General features: G+C 37.6%; 3 protein-coding genes across 3 annotated transcripts in view; 1 reads left to right on the top strand and 2 right to left on the bottom strand.

Annotated features, from left to right (window-relative positions):
- LOC113235783 (PRKR-interacting protein 1 homolog) overlaps positions 1-1,677 on the bottom strand; it is a 9,333-nt gene extending 7,656 nt beyond the window's left edge. The window contains exons 1-3 of the mRNA XM_026471683.1: positions 1,572-1,677; positions 1,339-1,540; positions 1,082-1,261 (exon numbers count right to left, since the gene is read on the bottom strand). Coding sequence (XP_026327468.1) covers positions 1,082-1,261; positions 1,339-1,440 — 282 coding nt within the window. The 5' untranslated portion in view covers positions 1,441-1,540; positions 1,572-1,677. The remainder of the gene's footprint in view (positions 1-1,081; positions 1,262-1,338; positions 1,541-1,571) is intronic.
- An 833-nt stretch (positions 1,678-2,510) lies between these two features.
- On the bottom strand, positions 2,511-3,363 carry LOC113236047. The gene has a single exon (XM_026472038.1). The coding sequence runs from the start codon at positions 3,205-3,207 to the stop codon at positions 2,617-2,619; it is 591 nt and encodes a 196-aa protein (XP_026327823.1). The 5' UTR covers positions 3,208-3,363; the 3' UTR covers positions 2,511-2,616.
- Positions 3,364-4,276: 913 nt separating this feature from the next.
- Positions 4,277-21,531, top strand: LOC113235703 (enolase). The gene is made up of 8 exons (XM_026471561.1): positions 4,277-4,329; positions 4,694-4,790; positions 5,383-5,577; positions 6,284-6,536; positions 20,152-20,348; positions 20,650-20,898; positions 20,969-21,120; positions 21,189-21,531. The coding sequence occupies exons 2-8, from the start codon at positions 4,719-4,721 to the stop codon at positions 21,370-21,372; spliced, it is 1,302 nt and encodes a 433-aa protein (XP_026327346.1). The 5' UTR covers positions 4,277-4,329; positions 4,694-4,718; the 3' UTR covers positions 21,373-21,531.
- Positions 21,532-21,903: the final 372 nt, after the last annotated feature.

Below are 21,903 nucleotides of genomic sequence, written 5' to 3' on the forward strand. Positions count from 1 at the left end.
CTATTGCAATAAAACGGCAATTTCATACTTTAACCCCTAATATATGTGAAAATCATATAGTTTAATTCATTAAGGCACAAAATCAACTGTTAGAGATTCAAGATAAAGGTTGGTAAATTGACTTCAAACTCATGTGTTTGTGGCTCTTCTTGTCACAATATATGACAAGTTTTTGACTTGGCAGTGAATCAGCCATCGAGTAAGACATTTGTTATTTCATGAACCATTGTTACTGGAGGCTCATTGTAAATAGTGTTTAGTTTGTGAATAAACATGATGTACTTACACTACTAGTTTTTTCTTACAGGACCTATAAAAGTATATATATACATATATCTGAAATCCTTATACTTAATAGGTACATGTTTGATTGTGATTAAAACTTTTGATATACTTATTGATTGCTATAAAACTTTAATTGAATTATTTTTTTATACAGCGTGCAACAATAGACTATACATATTAAACATTTTTCAAATACAATTCTAAGTTGTTATTATAATAGTATTGTTCGCAAAAGTGGTGAACTATTTTATTAACTGCCTCTGTGGCCGAACGGTTAGCATGCCGGATTGCCACGCAGAGGTCCCAGGTTCGATTCCCGGGCCGGGAGAAATATTTGTATGGCCTACATTATTTCTCTCGTGAGTTTGGGTGTCATTTGTGGTTGTCTATGTGTGTGTCTGTGGCACCCGGGACACAGGGTTTCCCTAGTGCAGGGCTATGTTGAGTGTGCGTGTTCAAAAAAAAATTCTTTAAAATATAATGTGTTACTTAATTATTCCAATTATTGAGTGTTCACTTAGGAATTTAGAATAACAAAATTAATAATTAAATTCATGATAAAAGAAGAAATGATATATATATAAGGTGCATTAAGAAAACATCAAAACCACACATATTATAGACTACTGAAAATACAATGATCCTCAGTTGGAACTGGTCCATTGAAATATATTATATTTAATAGGCTTTCTCAGAAAAAAGCTGCCTTCTAGAGACACTCTCACTCCAACCGTATTTCATTTATTTTATCTAATTGCATGATGAAACCGAAGAAAAAGGTTCAGGTTAACATTACCTTTTCACTTTTTTCTTGTATAAACTTCTGCCTAGCATACTCTTTTCTTCTGAGATGTCGGTAAACGTGGAATTCTCCTGAACCTGCGCCGGCACTTGACCCCATCACATTTCGGACAAAATCTGGAGGGGCCGCCAGCGATTTCTGCTTCGGTGGATCAGGCAATATAACTGGCTTTTCCTTCAAGGAAACAAGAGAAACTAAATTTGTATTAAAAGACTAACGTAAAATTACAAAATATATTAATCGATAAATACAGGGTTTTTCATAAGCTTCTCAAGCTTTAATCTCTGTAGATCTGTGGCATTTTTTATCACGATGGGCTTCTTTTCTTCATTTTTAGACTCTTTATCACTCATTGTAGTTTGTTAAATATATTTCTGGGTGGAAAAATTAAATTATTACGCTTTTGGCTTTGAACACTCCAATACAAGCTTTAAACCATAAAGGTATACAATGCACAAACTACTTAGTGAACTACGATACAATGTACTCTTTGGGTAAAGGACATATTTGATGACAAAAGATTTACACTGACAAAACCACAGACTATGGAAATTATTATTATAATTATAATGGAAAGTCTTTTTTTATAATGTTTATGGCTTAGCTTAGACTATGGAAACTGTTTGTTTGTATATTTCGATGATTATTGTTAATGATTGTTTCGAGATAGTGTTGTCCTTGGAAGCGTACATATTATCGATATTCTGTTATTAAAATAATTCACTGTGAGGTTTTTATTATTATTATTTTTACTATTTCAAGTTTACCTACAAATAAAAAAAAAATAGAATAGTTGGAAATCATACATTGAATCAACGACCATCTTCATTTATTCGCTTCATTTTGAAGTCAAATTTTAACATAACTTTGAATGTAACTAGATTACATGATAATGCAATTCCATTATTAGGTTTATTGGTAAATAATTTTATACTTAATTCATATTGAACACTACTCATTTACTAGGCATTCTCAGTTCCCGAAAACAAAATTATCCACTCGTTTCCGATTTTTTCCCACTGACAACTCTAACTACTAAAAATTCTTATTTCATAAAGCCAGCAATACAAAGATCATGTTGGTCTAACGTTGCCGGGTGAAGGCCAATACCAACGTATACACAGCCTATTTGCCTTGCCTTGCCATCGTGTCACTCGCCTAGCTGATCGAGTGAAGGCGATCGCTAACATGTATAGAGCTCGTTTGACGTGGCTTTTTTTTTTACGTGGGGAAATCCTCATGGATATCTCTCTGCTGCGGGGGCAACAGAGAGATCATGTCGGACTCCTACTGACTAAAACCCCACGGTGTTCCGTCCCTGCACCTTTTGCCGGGACTACGGGAACGCTTTCGCACTCTTCCGCGGTCCCGACGGCGCTGGCCTTTGGGCCCCTTCCCGTTGAGGTGGAGCTGGAGAAACACCATCCCATTCAACACTTACAGGGGCACGCAGGAATACCGCGCGCGCCACCTCGGGATCTATACATTACGGGCGGCGGACGCCCCCGCGTCCACCGCCAAAACCCCTGTTATGGGGGTTGAAGGAGGGCATGATAGTGCCTCCTCCGACGCCCTGCTCTCCTGCGGCGGATTGGAAGAAGGGTGGTAGCCTCCCTCTCCCGCTCCGCAGCTTCCTTCTGCGACATTACGTGTTCGCAGAAGGATACTACCTCCCTCCACGACCTGTCACTTTCCAGCATTGATTTGATCATTGCAGGGAGTGACAAGTCGTGTCCTACTGCAGCAACAAGTTCACGGCGCTCATTGGCCCAGGCTGGGCACACCTGCAGCGTGTGCTGTGCCGTGTCTTCACAGCAGCCACAATGGTGACATTCGGTTGTCGGTTCCCTGCGGGCTATATGACACAGGTACTTTCCGAAGCAACCATGCCCGGAAAGCACCTGCACCAGCCGGAAAGTCAAGGATCCATGCGCCCTGTCCATCCAGTTCTCAAAAACCGGACGGATAGCCTCCACGGTACAGCTCCCGGCTCTGGGTTGGGCCAGTCGCCCCCTCCATTTTCTAAGCAGGGACTGACGCGCATGAAACTTCCACGACTGCACTTCCTGCAGCGTGGGATCCTCGCCACGGAGACGGAGGTCAATGCGCCATTGATACATGGCTGCATAGACCTCCGCCTCCAGATCCCAGTGAGGAGACCCCGCTAACAAGCACGCCGCACGTTTGACGTGGCTGTCACAACCTGCAGTCGCTCGTGACTACTTGTCTCACTTCAGAAAAGTGTCGATTTTTCTGCACAAATCAAAGGCGTTCGGCCAATAGTAGTCAATTGACATTGTATTATCAGACATTTGCATGCTATTTAATATATGCGAAACATGTTTATACTAACACTGTCTCTTGTTACATCTCCTGTTATACCATGTTTTAAGCAAATAAACGTATGATAATAATAATATTGTTATTGATAATATTACTACTTTCATTTATTTCCAAAATTAAATGGAAGTATTAAAGATTCATTAAACCAGTCAATGGTATTAATTCTATACCAATACATAAATACAAAAAAGCTTACACTATTTGGAATCTGTTTAAAAATTTATCTATGAAAAAGTGAATCTTGGGGTTGGAACTGTATAAGGATTTATATTTTAAAGTTTTCTCTTTTTTATGTACTCTCAAATTACAAAATTTTTTTTTATCTGTGCAAATTCTCTTTTCGTAATATTTGAGAATTTGTAAATGCAAAACAATAAATTTAAAATTTCATGTGACATTACCGGATATTCTCATAATAATCTAAAATACACCTAAATGGAATATTGATCTACTTTAATTAAATGTTTGATTGCTTAAGTAAAATTTTTGCATATCGATAAAGACTTATCGATAGATTATGGTACGACACTAAAGAAATCAGCCATATATTCGTTCAATTTTTGTGTAGGTATGCACGTTCATTCCGTAGTTAGGGCAGCTTGTAAACCTCCGTCTACGGGGCAGCTCATGGGCAGCTCCTTTCTTTTATTTTTTTTTTCCATTCTCTAAGGTTTATGGCCAGACAAGACATTTAGGCAAAAAAAATTCTCATGTGTTTGGATACACAGATGCTTTAGTCCAATTTAGCGGTTTTCTAAAAAGGGATGGAACACCTCCAGTTTCACCTTGTGAAGGTCAAAGGTATCGGTAATAATCCGGTTCCGGCGTAAAGAAGTGCGACAGGAAATCTTGACGACTTTCTGCGGTGTGGTGCCCGAATTTTCAGTATATAAATTCAGGTAAAAAAAATTGATTTACATTTATTAGATAATTCGGTATTCCAAACTATGACACTTAAGATTTTTCGTATGTATGGCAAAGATTCGTAAAATTTCAATTTATGTAACGATAGTTATTTGTTTCTATTATTTTAATTTTATTGTCAAGCTGTAATAATTTTTGTATGGTATTATCAGGTAATATTTTTGGGTGAGCTAAAAGCATTTTATACAAATTTGTAGTAGTATTTAAACTATTGATTGCAAAATTACTAAGTTCACTACGAGAAGACAACCTATTTGACCTTGCCGGCGACTTAAACAATTTCGTCAGCTACCTCTTTAAGTAGCAAAATGTTTTTTAACGTCCTTTATAACTCGGCAGGAGTTTCTCTCAATCCATATCCAAGATGCCCATCAAGTCAATCAAGGCGCGTCAGATTTTTGACTCTCGTGGTAACCCCACTGTTGAAGTTGACTTGGTAAGTGGAGATCAATCACACGTTCCAATGTTTTATATAAATTTCTGCTGTTCCTGGTGACTCCTAGTTCTTCTGTCACTAAATTGTTGTTTGTTTGTGTTTCTCCTGTGTCCGTATGCGAGTAAAGTTTTCTTATATTTGATTTTCAATTACCTATGTGCATGTTTAATATTTGTATTTGATACTAATTATAATTAGTGCATGAATTATGCACCACAGGATTTCTAAATTGACTTCCCTCACACAATGGCCAATATCCTGCGCGCTATGAATCACTTTGCCTTATTTGCATATTTAGTATTACTTGTTGTATCTTACCTATAGTACTACAACTTAGTAAGTAAGTGGGTAGAAAAGATGCACCTATTTAATTATAGTAAGTAATTTCTGTTAATGCCTTCAAAAACAACCCCAACAACTGGCTATGAAAGAGTGAATTAGTGCTAAAAAAGTGAACTAAAACAATGATATAAATTTCAACACTGTGTGATGTAGACATACCAGCGAAAGCTGCTTGTGTATAATGAAATAAATAAATAATTGATTACCATATTATACAAAGGTCATAATTCTCTACAACTTTTTGTAAAAGGTCACAGAACTGGGGCTGTTTCGCGCGGCAGTGCCGTCTGGAGCCTCCACAGGTGTTCATGAGGCATTAGAGCTGAGAGACAACATCAAGGGCGAGTACCATGGCAAGGGTGTTCTCAAAGCCATCAAGAATGTTAATGACACCATTGCTCCTGAACTTCTAAAAGCTAACATTGAAGTTACTGAACAGAAAAAGGTAATAATCGAACGGAAGAAACATTGCTAAGTAATATAATTCCGTCATACTTAAATTGCCTTGAGCGATAAATTCGATCTGTAGAGACCTGTTATATGCGTGGGAAGAAACACTTTTAAACATAAATTAGGATTTGTGTTCTATAGCGTAAAAATACGAATGCAACTCAAAAATATTCACAGGACCATTGTATTCTACTACTACTAGGGTAAAGACCAATTATGACGTTTCATAACTTTTTCGTCTTTTAGCAATTTGAGCTCATTCTTATATAATATATGTTCATGTTATTGTACATGACACCCACTGGGTTGCAGAAACTAAGAACCTCCACTATTATCTTGCCATTCCAACAGGGAAGCAAAAGACCCAATGCTCCCTTCCACTCTTTTTCTTTTTTTGTATGAGCGGGCTTGTGTATACACAACCACCTCTTTTGTATTTGCTAGTGGTAATAAACAATACTCACTGTATTACTACAGTTCTTTATAAACACTTATAAAGTACTGTGAGAAAAATAGTAGAAGTCAAAGCAGGGGGTAAATGATATGATAAAATATTCCAAAGGTGAGCAAAATTTTCACTTCAGTAAACTCCAGTCCTTTATATGTATAGTTTTGTAAAAAATAAATGCACTGTCAATTGTGATCTGAAGTGGAAGCTTTGAATTTGAAATTAAATCAATATAAACTTTTTATCAAAACAGATTGACGAGTTCATGCTCAATTTGGATGGTACTGAAAACAAGTCCAAGTTTGGTGCCAATGCGATCCTAGGCGTCTCTCTGGCTGTGGCCAAGGCCGGCGCTGCCAAGAAGGGAGTGCCGCTCTATAAGCATTTGGCTGACTTGGCAGGCAATGCCAACATCGTGCTGCCAGTTCCTGCATTCAATGTCATTAATGGAGGCTCTCATGCTGGCAACAAACTCGCCATGCAGGAGTTCATGATTTTACCCACAGGTACAAACATATACTTTGATTTATCTAACTTAGTAGTACTAAGTAGTAATAAAAAATATACAGTGTGTTGATTTGCATTCTCGCCATATTTAAGAAATTAATAATAGAAATAAAGCTAAATCATTTAAAAATATTAAAAAATATAGTGACCCTACCACCAAATAGATCTAAAATGCATATTTTCCGCACATAGTTCATTGTTCAAATGGTTGCCGGTACCTGTTGCACGTGTAGTGCAAGTCCTGTGGATCAAGCGTGGTTACTGCAATTAAATAAAAAATAAGAATTTAGGAAATTATTTCTTCCATTTATTTTTTAGTCATTTGGTTTCAGTTTCGGATATAGAATGACCTCTGTAAATACGGCGAGAAACACTAAAAGAACAACTAAAAAAATTTATTACAATTAATTTAATTGCAATTAAAATCAATTCAATATAAATCAATTGCAATTAAACCAATTGCGACACGTCGCAATTGATTTCAATTGCATTGATTTTTTAATCTGATTGAATTTCTGATTGAAATTTAATTGATTAACGCCCAACACTGTTTAACCCCCCAACCGACCCTCCAACCGTTCCTCCAACCGACCCCCCAACCGACCACCTAACCGACATCCCAACCGACCCCCTAACACACCCCTAACCCATATTGGTAATGACACTTTTATTCGGTACTTTCGGTTTTAATTGTTAGTTTCAATTGTTTCTTAGAACAACTAAAAAAATTTATTACAATTAATTTAATTGCAATTAAAATCAATTCAATATAAATCAATTGCAATTAAACCAATTGCGACATTTCAATTGCATTGATTTTTTAATCTGATTGAATTTCTGATTGAAATTTAATTGATTAACGCCCAACACTGTTTGACAGTAATTATTTCAAAGTCAAAGATTATTTATTCCATAGGTAAAATAAATTTACACTTGAAAACGTCACATTTAAGCTACTGCTCTTTCACTACGCTGACCTCCCTGAGAAGAACGAGCAAGAAACTAGGGATTGCTCTTTTCAAATATACTTAAATGCTATGGAATACACTTTGGATCAAAGGAGACTGATACGATTTCATACAATCTTGGGCCCAGATTGTAAAAGGATGAGAGTGGTGTCACTTAATAACTTATAAATTGTCAAGCAATCACTTAAAATTCTACGGATTTTGTTATCCGAGAACAGAGTTATAAGAGATTTAGTGAAAGTGAGGTTAAGTAAAAACTAGTACCTACTTAACAGCTGTTTTTTGAAGTGCGATTGTTATATTTATTATATTTTTGTAGGCGGGGATTATGCTAGAAAATTCAAAAATGAGGAGGAAAGGATATGAGGGTTAAAAATAAAACATTATTTATTTTTTCAATCATCTTCTATTATAATTAAAACATCGTCTAGGAATTGTGCAGGTGGTACTACGTTATTTTGGTACCTAGCCCAACTAAGGTACCATATAATTGTCATTACATGAGCGCAGCAGCCTACAGTCCGTTTGCCTACGATGCAATTGCAGTAATATTTGAGAATTGCATCCCTACCTCTGCGAGAGCTGTCGGCCAAAATATAATTAAAATAAGTTTTTCGACTTATATGTCTGGACTTAATGCGTCCTCTAAGCAACCATGCAGTACTTGACGCCGACAGATCTCGAACTAGGCTGCTGCTGACCTCCCGGCACACTTCTATAACAAAGCCATCATTACCCCTTACATGTTCACCATAGTAGGAACGTGCCTGCTTTATTTGATACGTGCCTAATGAAATTAATATTAGTTCACTAACGGTGAGCTGGGGAAAATCATTCAGATTATCATTTTGTACATTGATTAATTCAAAATTAGCCCTACATCTATTATAGTTGTTTCTTATAACAAATTCAGCCAAATCATTTTCTGTATTCATGTACATATTGATTTGATCTATTATTTCCCCAGCATCTACACGATCAACTATAGGAGGGTGAAAATCGTTTAAAAGGGCAGCGGCCACCTCAAAATCTTTCATGAAACATTTACTTGCTACATTAAAATAATTTTGCCGTAACAACTTATAATCTCTTTTAAATCTGCCATTAACGACCTCCACAACCCAACGGCAGATGGTTACTGCTCTTGATTTATTCGCTTCACTAGTAGAAAGCTGTGTTTCACCCTCCTCTAATGAAGCAGGCACATATGCCCTATATCCACTTTCATGCAACAAGGGTAATGAATCACGGAAGCCCCTATCCAGTATAAAAGCATCGCCCTGAAGAAAGTATTCCCGTAAGGGTCTTTCATTTGAAAATTCTGTTTTCATAATATCAGCATCTGACGTGGTGGCTGGATAGGGGCCCAGAACATCAATTATATGTCCATCTGTACATACCATTAAAAACGGTTTTACAAGGTTCCGATATTTATGCATGCTGTATGTTCTTTTTTGGTATAAATAATTAGAACTTTTTTCCATGTAACAATATGTTCCATCAAATATTATAATAGGCCTAATAATCCCCTCAAAGTTACCAAACAACGCATTAGGTATTGCAAGATTTCTTTGCACCATTTGCTGCCTGTTTAAATGGTTAATACCGAGGTGTTTTGGTACAAAATATTCAGCAAGAAGGTCTCTTATTTGGTGAATCCACTTCTCTAGTGTTCGCCTAGAAACGTTTAATAATGTTGACAACCTCTCATTAGAATCCCCAGTTCTTAGTTTCATTAAATATGCTGCTAAAGCAAGAGATGCTCTGGGTATTCCTAATAACTGAGGAACCTCACTCAATATTTGATGGAACTGGGATTTATTTAAACCAATCCATGTATGGACAACATTGTCTTCCATTTGGTCTATGCTCTCAAAATGAAGTAATCCTGAAGGAACAACTTCCTTTAAGGACATCATGTCCTGAATATGTTTAGCAGTAAAGGTCTGTACATAATTACTTCTCAGACCGTCCAAAAAATCCCATGCTTCAACAACTAAATGTTGATCACACAAACGATTATTTTCAGGGACATAATACTTATGCTCATTGAGCAACATCTTTCGAGTAGACAGTGGAACTCTATACCTCTCTGTTCTCTGGCATCCTTCGATGAAGCATCTACGTTCTGTTTCCGTAGCCCTCATGTATTCTGGCAATACAATGGTAGGTTCAGGTTGGTTATGCCTATCTTCTTCATTTGGTGGCTCAGTGGGAAGATTTTCTGTCTGTGGCTGCATTTCTTCCAAGGAGTTTCCATGGGAAGAGGTTGATGGACCTGAAGTCATATGAACAGCTGCTCGGTCTGCAGCCACCCAACACTTGTGACAAATGTGACTTTGTGTTTCCACCTGCAAAAAACATAGGCACATCATTATTTATTTAAAACATCTAAATGTCGCTGTAAAAGTATTTATAAAAAAAGTCAAAGGATTCAACTTACAGGTCGAGGTATAATCCACTCTTGTATAACATTATAAATTCTCAATTCGCGACTTGAGTCAGTACGAAGTTCATGATTGATTTGTGACGCAAGAGAACGTCCGCAGCGGAGACAAACTCTTCTGTGGCCAAGGTGTCTGGATTCATCAACATTTGGCCTTTGGGCCAAGTTCCAGCAAGCTTGGCAAACATGGTCACTGCTGTGTACCTAAAAGATAGGAAAACTTTTATATGTCAACAAATCATTACTACTATCAGTTTAGAATTTGTAGTATAATGTAAACATTCTTCATATTGTGCCTTTTAAACGTTTAAATATCCGTCATTTATTAATGTAAGTAACTATGATGAAAATCATCGTAAGGAAACGTTTAGGGAGGCAGGCTAGACGCTGACTAGCTAACAATCAGGAGATGAGTAGGTACTTACAAGCTGTGGTGCAAGCCATTGACGAATCACTGACAGTATCACTTCATCATCCAAGGTTCGTCGGCCCAGTGCGTTACTGCGACTGGTCGCTATGCCACAATTTACACAACGATCCATGGCGTCAATATCCAATCGATAAGCCAGCAGTAAAATCCAAAATAACGAGTCCAAGTTAAACGTGTAGGTGAGATTCTTCGTGTCCGGTATGATTGCAAGGGTAGTACAAGTTAAGCGAGATCAGAAGTCCGTAGAAACAAAACAGGGGTCAATAAATGTAAATAAAAACAATAGGAAATGCACTTGAAACGCACACGCAATCAACGATACGAAGCGAGTGACAGACAGTGACAGTAGAAATAGTCACCACAGGCTAAAAATGCGGTATCGATAAAAACATAACAATCGATTTGTGAACGAGATCCGATATCGAGTTTCGTTTTTAATACACAGCTAGATTACGTTGTAGTGTTTGAAACTTTTGATTTCTCACGGATTTAATTATTTTAATGGTTTAGACATGGTGACGGCGTTTTTCGACTATTGATTGTTAAAACTCATTCACATTTATCGATTAATTTAAATCGATTTTATTATGGCTCCAGACATTTAGTTATTTTTTAGATATCTCAGTTTCTAGATAGCGAATTAGGTTGATTTTTTAGATTTTGCAATAGAAAAATATAATAAATTTTTAAAACCATATTTCATCTTATTACATTTGGGCCCAGAATGCCCCGTCTCCTTTGTGTGGATTCTGGAGCCATGTCGTCTTTCCATACATCTTTATCTAACACGTAGTCTTCGATTTTGTAATATGATTTTTCGATCAAAAAATTTTTAATCTAGTTTTTCAACTTAGGAAATGATAAACTTTAATATATGCTCCGGAATCTTATTGTAAAAACGTATACAGTTCCCCATAAAAGAGTTGTTTACCTTGGTTAAACGAAATCGTGGTACCATGAGTTTGGACTTAGCTCTAAGGTTAATGTTATGGATATTTTCTTTCTTATTGAAATTATGTATATTTTTACTGGCATATAAAATATTTGAGTAAATGTACTGTGATGCCACAGTCATGATACCAGTCTCCTTAAACTTTTCTCTGAGAGAAACCCGAGAGCCTAGACGGCACACAGAACGAATCGCTCGTTTTTGCAATACAAATATGGTTTGAATACCTGCGGCTTTACCCCACATGAGAATCCCGTAGTCTAGCAGTACTAACATCGATAAGCTCACGTATTCTACGGACTGCGTATGCAGCGGAGCTTAATCTGCTGGCCAGGGACGATACATGTGGAAACCATTGAAGTTTACTATCGAAGGTCACTCCCAAGAAGACTGCTTTATTAACAAGGTCTAACTGTTCTCCGTTTATTTCTATGCTTGGATAGTCGATTTTACGTTAGGTAATTCAAATTTAACACATTTTGTCTTCTTGGCATTAAGCAATAAATTGTTAGCATTAAACCCTCTCTAAGGTAGTTTGTTACCTTAGAGAGGGTATCATTAATATGGTCACAGTTAATGTCATGTCTGTCTGTTTTAAAAATCAAGGATGTGTCATCAGCAAACAACACTATTTCGCAATGGTCCTTAACAAAGAATGGCAGATCATTAATATAAATCAGAAATAAGAAAGGTCCAAGTAATGAGCCCTGCGAGACATCCATTTTTACTGGAGAACCCAAAGAAGTCACTCCATTTATGTCTACTTTCTGAATTCTACCGTTGAGATATGACGAGACAAGTTTCGACGCCTTGCCATTTACACCGTAATGTTCCAGCTTCCTAATAAGAGTAATATGATCAACGCAATCAAATGCCTTTGAGAGGTCACAGAATACACCAATAGCGTTCTGGGACCTTTCCCAAGCATTAAAGATGTGTTTTAGTAAGGCTACCCCCGCATCACTAGTCCGATCTACCACTAATAAACACGTATTGTTCACTATGAAAAATATGATTCCTACAGAAATAGGACAGTAATTGAGTTAGCATAACCTTTTCGAATATTTAAAAAAAAAAAAAAATATTTTAAAAAGAAAAATTGAAATGGGCCTATAGTTGCTAGGATCAACTTTCCTACCGCTTTTGAATTAGGGAATAACCTTGCTGTATTTCATTAAATCGGGAAAAACACCTTCGTCAACGCACCTATTGAAAGCTACAGCTAACTGGGGAAATAAGATCAATAACTGAGTTTATAACTTTAGTTGATATGCCCCAGAGATCTTCAGTTTTTTTAACATGTATTGATTTAAAAGCTTTTATGATGTCTTGTGGATTAACATGACGGAAATTAAATAAACTGCTACAAACGTTAACATTTTCCTTTAGAAGATCAATAGCAAGTGAAGGGGAGGAATTTAATGATTTTGTAGTGTTCACAGCAATTTCCGAAAAGAACGATTCAAAAGCTTGGGCTACTTTATCCTTAGATTTTATAAGTTTGCTGTCTAATTCTAAAACTATATCTCTATCGTGTTGTTTAACCCTGCCTGACTCTTTATTTATTATGCTCCAAGTAGTTTTAGATTTATTTATCGATTGTCTAATTTTGCCGCTGTGAAACTTAACCTTAGCAGCTTCACATACTTTTTTAAATATTTTTGGATAAATTCTAACATATTCTATGAAATTGGAATTCGTATTATAAGTTTTCATAGCATATAGCTCATACAAACGAGACCTACTCTTATGAATACTTACTGTTGCCCAGTCGTTGAATTTAGTCTCTCTATGTAAAGTTAACGTTTTCGATTTAAATATATTATCAAATTCATTTTTAATTAAACCAAATATCGTGTTATATAAAGCATTTGGAACCTCCTGTATATGGGGTAGCGAATTTAAATTTTAAATTAATCATTATTTAAATAATTTAAAATAAATTTTAAATTTTTTAAATTTAAGTTTCGGACAGATGTTGAACGGAAAACGAGAATAAACTCCCAGAATCGAGATGCGACTGCAAGAAGCAGTGGACTTTTTATTCTATTTATTAAAAGTAGAGTAGATGACTCCCTTTAGAGTTCGTCCAAGGATGTACTGCCGCCATACCTATTTCTGCTGCCAAGCAGTAATAGAACATTACTGCATTTCCATTGAAGGGTGCTGGTAAATCTACAGGCAAAGGTACTGGGTGCAATAGCAATGCCCCACAGATTGATTCAATTGTGATTTGATGTGAGTAATGCTTTGAGTGGCATTGCAACATGTCGCTTTGACCATCTCGTCACTTGATATCAAAAAAGCTAACTCTAAGCTACTCCTAGGTACCATAGCAAATCCATTTAAAAGATTTTTTTTAAATACTTTTATAATACTTATTACTGTCGCCGTAGCATGGCGTATACGTGTGATAAACCTCCCCGTGACATATTTCGTTCAGTTGATAAAGCTATGTTGCCAATTTTTTTTTAAATTGCAAATACTGAATCGGTAAGATACCGCACTAGAGTCATTATTTTATTTATTTAGCATTAGCTATAGAGCCATCAGCTTAAACAAGTAACAGGATTAAATAAAAATACGGGTTTTGGGTTCGGTCAGAGTGATTGGAAGATACACGTGCTCTTTTTTTTGCTAAAGATTTTGTTGACTCTTTTCTTACTCTCTGAACTGCGAATTTGTTTATTCCTGTAGATTTCCCATATCTGTGCGTGCCGTTTATTGTGTTGTGTGTGTTTTGCGTGGTGAAGGTAAATTATATGTAGTTTTATGTCTGATATGGAGGTTGAAGGAGGCGGTACTGACCCTCCGGATATTTCCGGGGAGTCGGGGCCGCTGCCGCCATCCCTCGATGTTTTTACGTCGATTACTCCTACAATATCTGGTAGTAAACGGAAAAGCTGTATAGCAGAAACTGATAACAGTACCCCAAAAAAACTCGTTACTGAATTTGTAACCCCATCGGCATCTATACAAACCATTTATACGCACCCCAATGCCGAGGAAAAAGGTCCATTTGTAGTTCAAGTCTCACGTTTGGAGTCTGCCCCAAGTGGTTTAACACTAAGACCTGTCAAGTTTGGCCAATTTCTATTCAAAAATAAAATTAAAAATATTATAAATGGCAGCCTGAAGGCTGTTGGTCGCAATAGGCTGTCAATGCAATTTGCTTCAGCACATGAAGCAAACAATTTTGTACAAAATCCAATCCTCGGTCAGGCGGACTACAAGGCTATCATCCCCACCCACATAATTACCCGCATGGGAGTAATCAGAGGTATACCAAATGACCTCACAATGGACGAACTAGTAGAGAGCCTAGTCTTACCTTCAGGAACTGGCGATATCATTAAAGCCCGCCGTCTAAATAGAAAGGTGTCACACAATGATACTACTGAGTGGATCCCCACTCAATCAGTCGTAGTCACTTTCTCTGGCCAGTCCTTGCCACAGCATGTTTACTTGTTTTACTCCTCTCTCCCTGTGGAAAGCTATCTCCTCCCCACCATCCAATGCTTGAAATGCTGCCGCTTTGGCCACGTCAAAGCTCAATGTCGGTCCAAACCTCGGTGCTATAAATGTGCCCAACCCCACTCTGGGGAAACATGTAGTGTAACCACCCCAACATGTTTGTACTGTTCAGCTTTGCACCAATCTAACGACAAAAATTGCCCCGAACTATCAAGGCAAAAGTCAATAAAGCTTGTGATGTCACAAGAAAAAGTCTCTTACTTAGAAGCCTCTGTTCGCTTCCCGGCCGTCAGACGGTCTTTCGCCGACGTTGCATCTACATCCACACATATACCATCTGACTCATTGTCCTTTCCACAACCCTCCCGTCCAGCCACCACTTCATATAGAAAATCCGTAACAATAAACCAGAAACCAAAGCCACCCCGCCAAACCTCAGGCTATGACAAACAAACCCACATGGAATTAATCGCAACTCCCTCTTCCTCTTTACCTAACGGCTCCGCCTTATTAAATAGGTCTAATACACCAGATAATGACAACTTCCTCGATTTACTACTTTCTACACTTTTAAATATCTTATCCCGTTTTGATGACACTGATTTACCGTCCCACGTGCTTAATAAACTTACCCCTATCGTCAATAAATTTTACAATGGATCTGTACCTTCTGCAGTGGAACTGTCGGAGTGTCAGACCTAAAAACCTGATCTCAAATACCTTATAAATAAATATAAACCCGCTATCATCGTCCTCTTGGAGACGTGGCTGGTTCCGGGATCCTTTTTCCGTATCCCGGGCTATACATGTGTCCGAGAGGATCGTGCAGATGGGTATGCAGGTACCCTAATCTTAATAAAACACTCAATTATTTTCCATAAAATTTCCCTCCCTGACCACAATACTAATGAAATTAATGCTGTTGCAGTCAGGGCTTTTAATATCTCATTCATGTCTGTCTATATTCCCCACCCACATCACTCCCTCATTCCTGAGCTTAATCTATTGTTTTCTAGTATTACCTCCCCTCTCATGATCTTTGGGGACTTTAATAGTCACCACACTGCTTGGGGTTCCTATAAAAATGACACATTCTCCTATCTTTTATTAGACATCTTTGATGAGTTTAATGTATGTTTCCTCAACGATGGATCTCCGACACGTAGATCTTTCCCTCTCCAGGATACAAGACGAGCTGTGGACATTACTTTGTGCTCTCCAAGCCTAGTGCCCAGTTCTTCTTGGAGGACTCTTCCGTGTACTTTCGGAAGTGATCATTTCCCCATACTCGTTTCTGTAACAAGCAGCTGCACTCCATCGAAGCAACACTCTTCTCTATTAAAATTTAACACCTCTAAGGCTGACTGGGACAAGTATGGTCAATGTCTGGATTTAGAGCTACAGTCCCTGCCCAGTGTTGGGGATTTATCACTTCAAGAAACCTATTCCAGATTTGTAGCATCAATCAATTCTTCCGCAATGGCCTCTATCCCCCTTAAAAACTCACCTCGGAGCCTAATCTCCTCCCCTCCATGGTGGGATCACGAGTGTACTACTATTGTTACTAAACGAAAAGAAGCTGAAACCCAGTATAACAGCTCTATGACCACAAATAACTTTTTACACTACCAGAATGCAGCGGCCCAAGCCAAACGGCTTCTTTCAGAGAAGAAAAAATCTGGTTGGTTGCGGTTTTGCGAAACCATTTCACCCCGTTCTCCTCCTTCTATCATTTGGAAAAACATCAAAAGATTTCGCTGTTCTCAACGCAATAACGATCCCTCCAGCTTCGATCCTTCATGTTGGCTTGATGGTTTTGTGAACAAGCTGTGCCCTCCATGGGTCCCCAGTCAAGAGGAGGCTTCTGCATTTGCTGCCACTTCGGCTTCTCCAGATCGTATGAATGACCCATTCTCGTTCTCAGAACTGCTCCTAGTTTTGGACCACCTTAAGGACTCCTCCCCAGGAGTAGATGGAATACCATATTCCTTCTTGAAAAATGCGAGGACTTCTGCTAAGACGACATTTTTAGAAATTATTAACTCCATATTCCTCTCAGGGTGTCCTCCGGAGGAATGGAAGACGCATGTGGTTATCCCTATTCTGAAACCAGGCAAAAATGCTACAGACTCTTCCAACTATCGTCCCATTGCTTTATCCTCTACCCTAGCGAAAATCACGGAGCATCTTATTAAAAATCGGTTGGAGTGGCTCTTGGAAAATAGAGATATTTTAGCTAAAAGCCAGTTTGGTTTTAGGAAGGGTAGCGGTACTATGGATAGCATAAGCCTCCTGGTCTCTGATATTCGCCTGGCCTTCTCAAAGAATGAGTCTCTGATTGGTGTTTTCTTGGATATTTCCGCTGCTTATGATAGTGTGATTCTTCCCCTGCTCAGGCAAAAAATGCATCAGCTGAGCATCCCGGTAAGATTGACCAATTTCATTTTTAATCTCTTCTCGTGTAGGACATGCTTGTTTCGTTTCCAAGGAAACTTTGTCGCATCAAGGAACGTCTGGAAGGATCTGTTCTCAGTCGTTTGCTGTACAATATTTATACGTATGATCTGGAGAGATCAATGAACAGTTTTTGTAGTATCCTCCAATATGCTGATGATCTGACTATGTATGCCCACGGCTCGTCACTGGATGACATCGATTTCCGTCTGAATACTGCTTTACAGTACTTAGGCGATTGGCTAACTGACCATGGTCTTTCTTTGTCTGCCCCTAAAAGTGGTGTAGTGGTTTTTTCCCGGAAAAAGTTTACCCCACAAGTTCCAGTCAATATCCTAGACCAGCGTATAACAATCTTTGACAATTTCAAATTTCTGGGGCTCATACTAGATTCCAAATTGACGGGCGTCACTCACTTAAACTTTATTGCCAAAAAGTGTGAGACTAACATTAATATTCTCCGCTCCCTGTCAGGCACTTGGTGGGGTTCCCACCCATTCTGTCAAAAAATATTGTACAATGCCATAATCCGTAGTCACTTTGACTATGGCTCGTTTTTATTGGAACCGTGTCATAAAACTGCCCTCAATTTGTGGGACAAAATCCAATCAAAGTGTCTCCGTCTCATCATTGGAGCCATGAAGTCTACACCAATAAATGCTCTCCAGGTTGAGTGTGTGGAACCCCCTCTCTTTTTAAGAAGGCAGTTTCTCGCTGATAGATTTTTGTACAAGGTGGCGCAACTATCTCCTCACCCTCTTCTGGCCAAGCTTCACGAACTGTCTGATCTAACTAGATCTTCTAAATATTGGCAAATCAAAGATATACCCTGCATTCTTAAAAGTTACCACAAATTTATCAAAATCAATTCTCCCGTTTTCCAATGCGCTAAAAATCCCCTTTTTTCTTGTCTTTATGATGTAATAATATTTAAACCTGAGATAATCTTGGACTTTGGTATTTACAAAGATTCCCCTGCTGCAGACAGACAGTTTAATAAGGCCTTGGCTAAGGACTGGCAGGGCTGGTTGACTATGTATACGGATGCTTCCAAGCTGGCTGCTGATGGTTGTGTCGGTGCAGCTGTATGGATCCCAAAATATGAAATTATTCTGAACTGTAAATGCCCATCTCAGGCATCAATATTCACAGGAGAATCTACTGCCCTACTTGAAGCTCTCAGTTATGTTGAATCTCACAAACTGAACAAAAGTATAATTTTTTCAGACTCAAAAAGCTGTTTACAGGCTATTCTGGCAAACCCATTTGTTGGTAATAGTAAATTCTATAATATCCTGAAGATCAAGGAGGTCTTGTATCAATGCCATAGTAATAACATTCAGGTTGTATTGGCGTGGATTCCAGGTCATAGCGGGATCCAAGGCAATGAAACCGTAGACATATTGGCGAAAAACGCTATCCAAACAGGTTACCTTAATCATTATAGGACATTTACCTATGACCTCCTGCCTTTAGCTACCAATGATATGTTTTCCTCATAGAGCAAGGAGTGGAATAAAATCAAGCTTATCAAGGGCAAGTACTATGCTGACATCCAAATAAGTATCCCCAAAAAACCTTGGTTTTTTAACCTTAAAGGATTCAGTAAATCTGTAACTTCTACGATATGCCGACTTCGCCTTGGTCATGCCTGCACCCCGGTCCATCTGGCAAAACTTAGAATACGGGATAACTCAATTTGTGAATGTGGCCTAGATGAAGGTACCCCAGACCATATATTTTTCAGCTGCCCTTCCAGAACTTGTTCCATCTACGATAGTCTTCCATCGTCCATTCCGCGTCCCGTAAATTTCCAGTTTCTGCTATATGTCTTTTCAAATCCCCTACTGAAATTAATTACTGATTTTATTAGTATTAACAAACTTAAATTATAACACTATTTATTTTTATTATATTTATATCATTAATGGTGATGGTACCTATATTGTGTCGTTTTTTATTGTTTCACAATTGGAATAGACTAAAGAGCAGTGTTAAATGTTTAAACATTGGAAAATAAATAAAAGTGTAGCTCCCATGACTGACTAGACATTGGCAAAATTCTAAAAGAGAAGCCATCCTTCTTTTTAAAAATAGAATAGAATAGAACAAGTAACAGTTAATTAAGTAACTCAAAATTTAATAATATATAAGCAAAACATTTATTTGATTTTGGTAATTAACTATTCTAACATAACGGTATGAAATTGCATATCTTTGTCGTTTAATCATTGCCACGCAAACGATGGTTTTTGTAGTTTCAGGTTTTACATATTTTATATTAAATTAGTTATTATTTACTTATTTATAAGTACTCTCATGTATTGAACTGTATACAAGGTTTCTCCTCACCTTTTTCCAATAATTTATACTCATATATATTAATCTCACCTTTTTCCAATAATTTATACTCATATATATCAATTTCTTTGTTTATATTATTTCTTTTCATCTCGTTTGTCGCGCTCAATTTTTACGCTGATAAAATTACTATATAGAAATTTTTAAAAATCAGCTGTGATCTTATGGCCATGTTTGGCACTGCGATATTTTTTTGCAGCCATTACAATATTACATATATACAAAAATGTGACCTCACGATTCTCGCCCTGTTAGCTATTGTGCTAATATTTTTAAATGCTGGTTTATTATTCGAATTTGATAGCTAAATGTGGATATAATGGCTTTATTGCGGTGGCATACTACGAAACGAGACTTTAATATAAATGATTAAGTCTAATAATTATCCTTTTTTAAAACTTCCTTGCAAATGTGGGGAAAAACATTGTTTAGCAACACAAATTTATACTATTATTATTATTTTAAAACATAAATACTATTTATAAAAATAATATAGCTTTATTGTATTGTTAATTGTAATTGTTTTACTCAGGCGCGTCATCATTCAGCGAGGCAATGCGTATGGGCTCTGAGGTGTACCACACCTTGAAAAAGATCATCAAGGAAAAGTTTGGTCTGGACTCTACAGCTGTTGGAGATGAAGGAGGCTTCGCCCCTAACATCCTCAACAACAAGGACGCTCTGTTTCTAATCCAGGATGCTATTCAGCAGTCTGGATATGCTGGAAAGGTGAAATTTATATAAAATAATATTATATGTGCTTGTTGCTGTAACTATATGTATTGTTCATTGATAGGAATCAATGAACTAACAATGTAACAACAATGTACAGACGGCTGCACATCAAGCTACACATTGACTGATCTTGTTCTGTTGCACTGGAAGCGATATTTGAACAAAAGTGTACAGCTTTATGTGCTGTTGACTGTACATATCGGTTAATACGTAAAACAAGTATGTAAAACCAATACTCATCTATAAGTTACTTTAAAACTCATCGAGAAATGACTCGTAGCGTATGTGTCCACAGATTGAAATTGGTATGGATGTCGCAGCGTCAGAATTCTTCAAGAACGAAAAGTATGATTTGGACTTCAAGAATCCTAACTCCAATCCAGCCGACTACCTGCCTGCTGATAAACTTGCTGCACTGTATCTGGAGTACATCAAAGACTTCCCAATAGTGTCCATTGAGGACCCCTTCGACCAGGACCACTGGGACGCCTGGGCTACCCTCACTTCCCAAACACCAATCCAAATTGTTGGAGATGACCTTACTGTTAGTACTCTTTTTTTTTTCATGATTACAATTATAGAGATCGGATTTAACCATTATTCTTCATACTTAGGTGACAAACCCCAAGCGCATCACGACTGCTATTGAGAAGAAGGCCTGCAACTGCTTATTACTAAAAGTAAACCAAATTGGTAGCGTGACCGAGTCCATCAATGCTCATCTCCTGGCCAAACAAAACGGATGGGGCACCATGGTCTCTCACAGGTTTGTAGCAATTAACAAATTTGAATTCTGTAAATAAAAATGCATACAATAACATTTTTTGTGTTCAGGTCTGGCGAGACAGAGGACACATTCATTGCCGACCTCGTAGTGGGTCTATCGACCGGTCAGATCAAGACCGGCGCGCCCTGCCGTTCGGAGCGTCTGGCTAAGTACAACCAAATCCTCCGCATCGAAGAGGAACTCGGCGCCAACGCCAAATACGCCGGCAAAAATTTCCGCAGACCCGTCTAAACAAGCTCAAATGAGCATATTCTAATCACATGCCTATTCATTTACATAGTTTTCACTAATTCTATAGCATTAAAATATGCTCAGGATTAGCCTACTATCGCATTTACCTGATAGTATGGAGCAAAATAATAATAAATTGTTATACCCAATGTAGAGATGTTACAACAAAATATTAACAAATTCGTGAATATAATTTTAAGAATGTGATGGCTGTATTGTGTGGACGGTGAATGAAATTATTGTATTATTTATTGAATTCGAAGATTTTTTACTGTAAGTAAAATATAAACTCGTCGCATGATGTATCTACATAATATAAATGTAAGTTGTTTGTTCAGTAAATGTGTAAATGTAGAATTAATAGTATTATTTGCTGAGACCTTCAAACTACTTTTCGTATCTAAACGCCTCTTGCTTTTACGTTTTGTTCAATAAGTTTATTTTTTAAACGGCTAAATATGTAATCGATGCCTTACTTTCTCAAACTCTTTCTTACAAAGAGTGATTATTCAGAAGATGGCAAAACTTTCT

The sequence above is a fragment of the Hyposmocoma kahamanoa genome, unplaced genomic scaffold, assembly GCF_003589595.1.
Source record: "Hyposmocoma kahamanoa isolate Upper Pololo Valley unplaced genomic scaffold, ASM358959v1 88, whole genome shotgun sequence".
In the NCBI taxonomy this organism is placed as follows: domain Eukaryota; kingdom Metazoa; phylum Arthropoda; class Insecta; order Lepidoptera; family Cosmopterigidae; genus Hyposmocoma; species Hyposmocoma kahamanoa.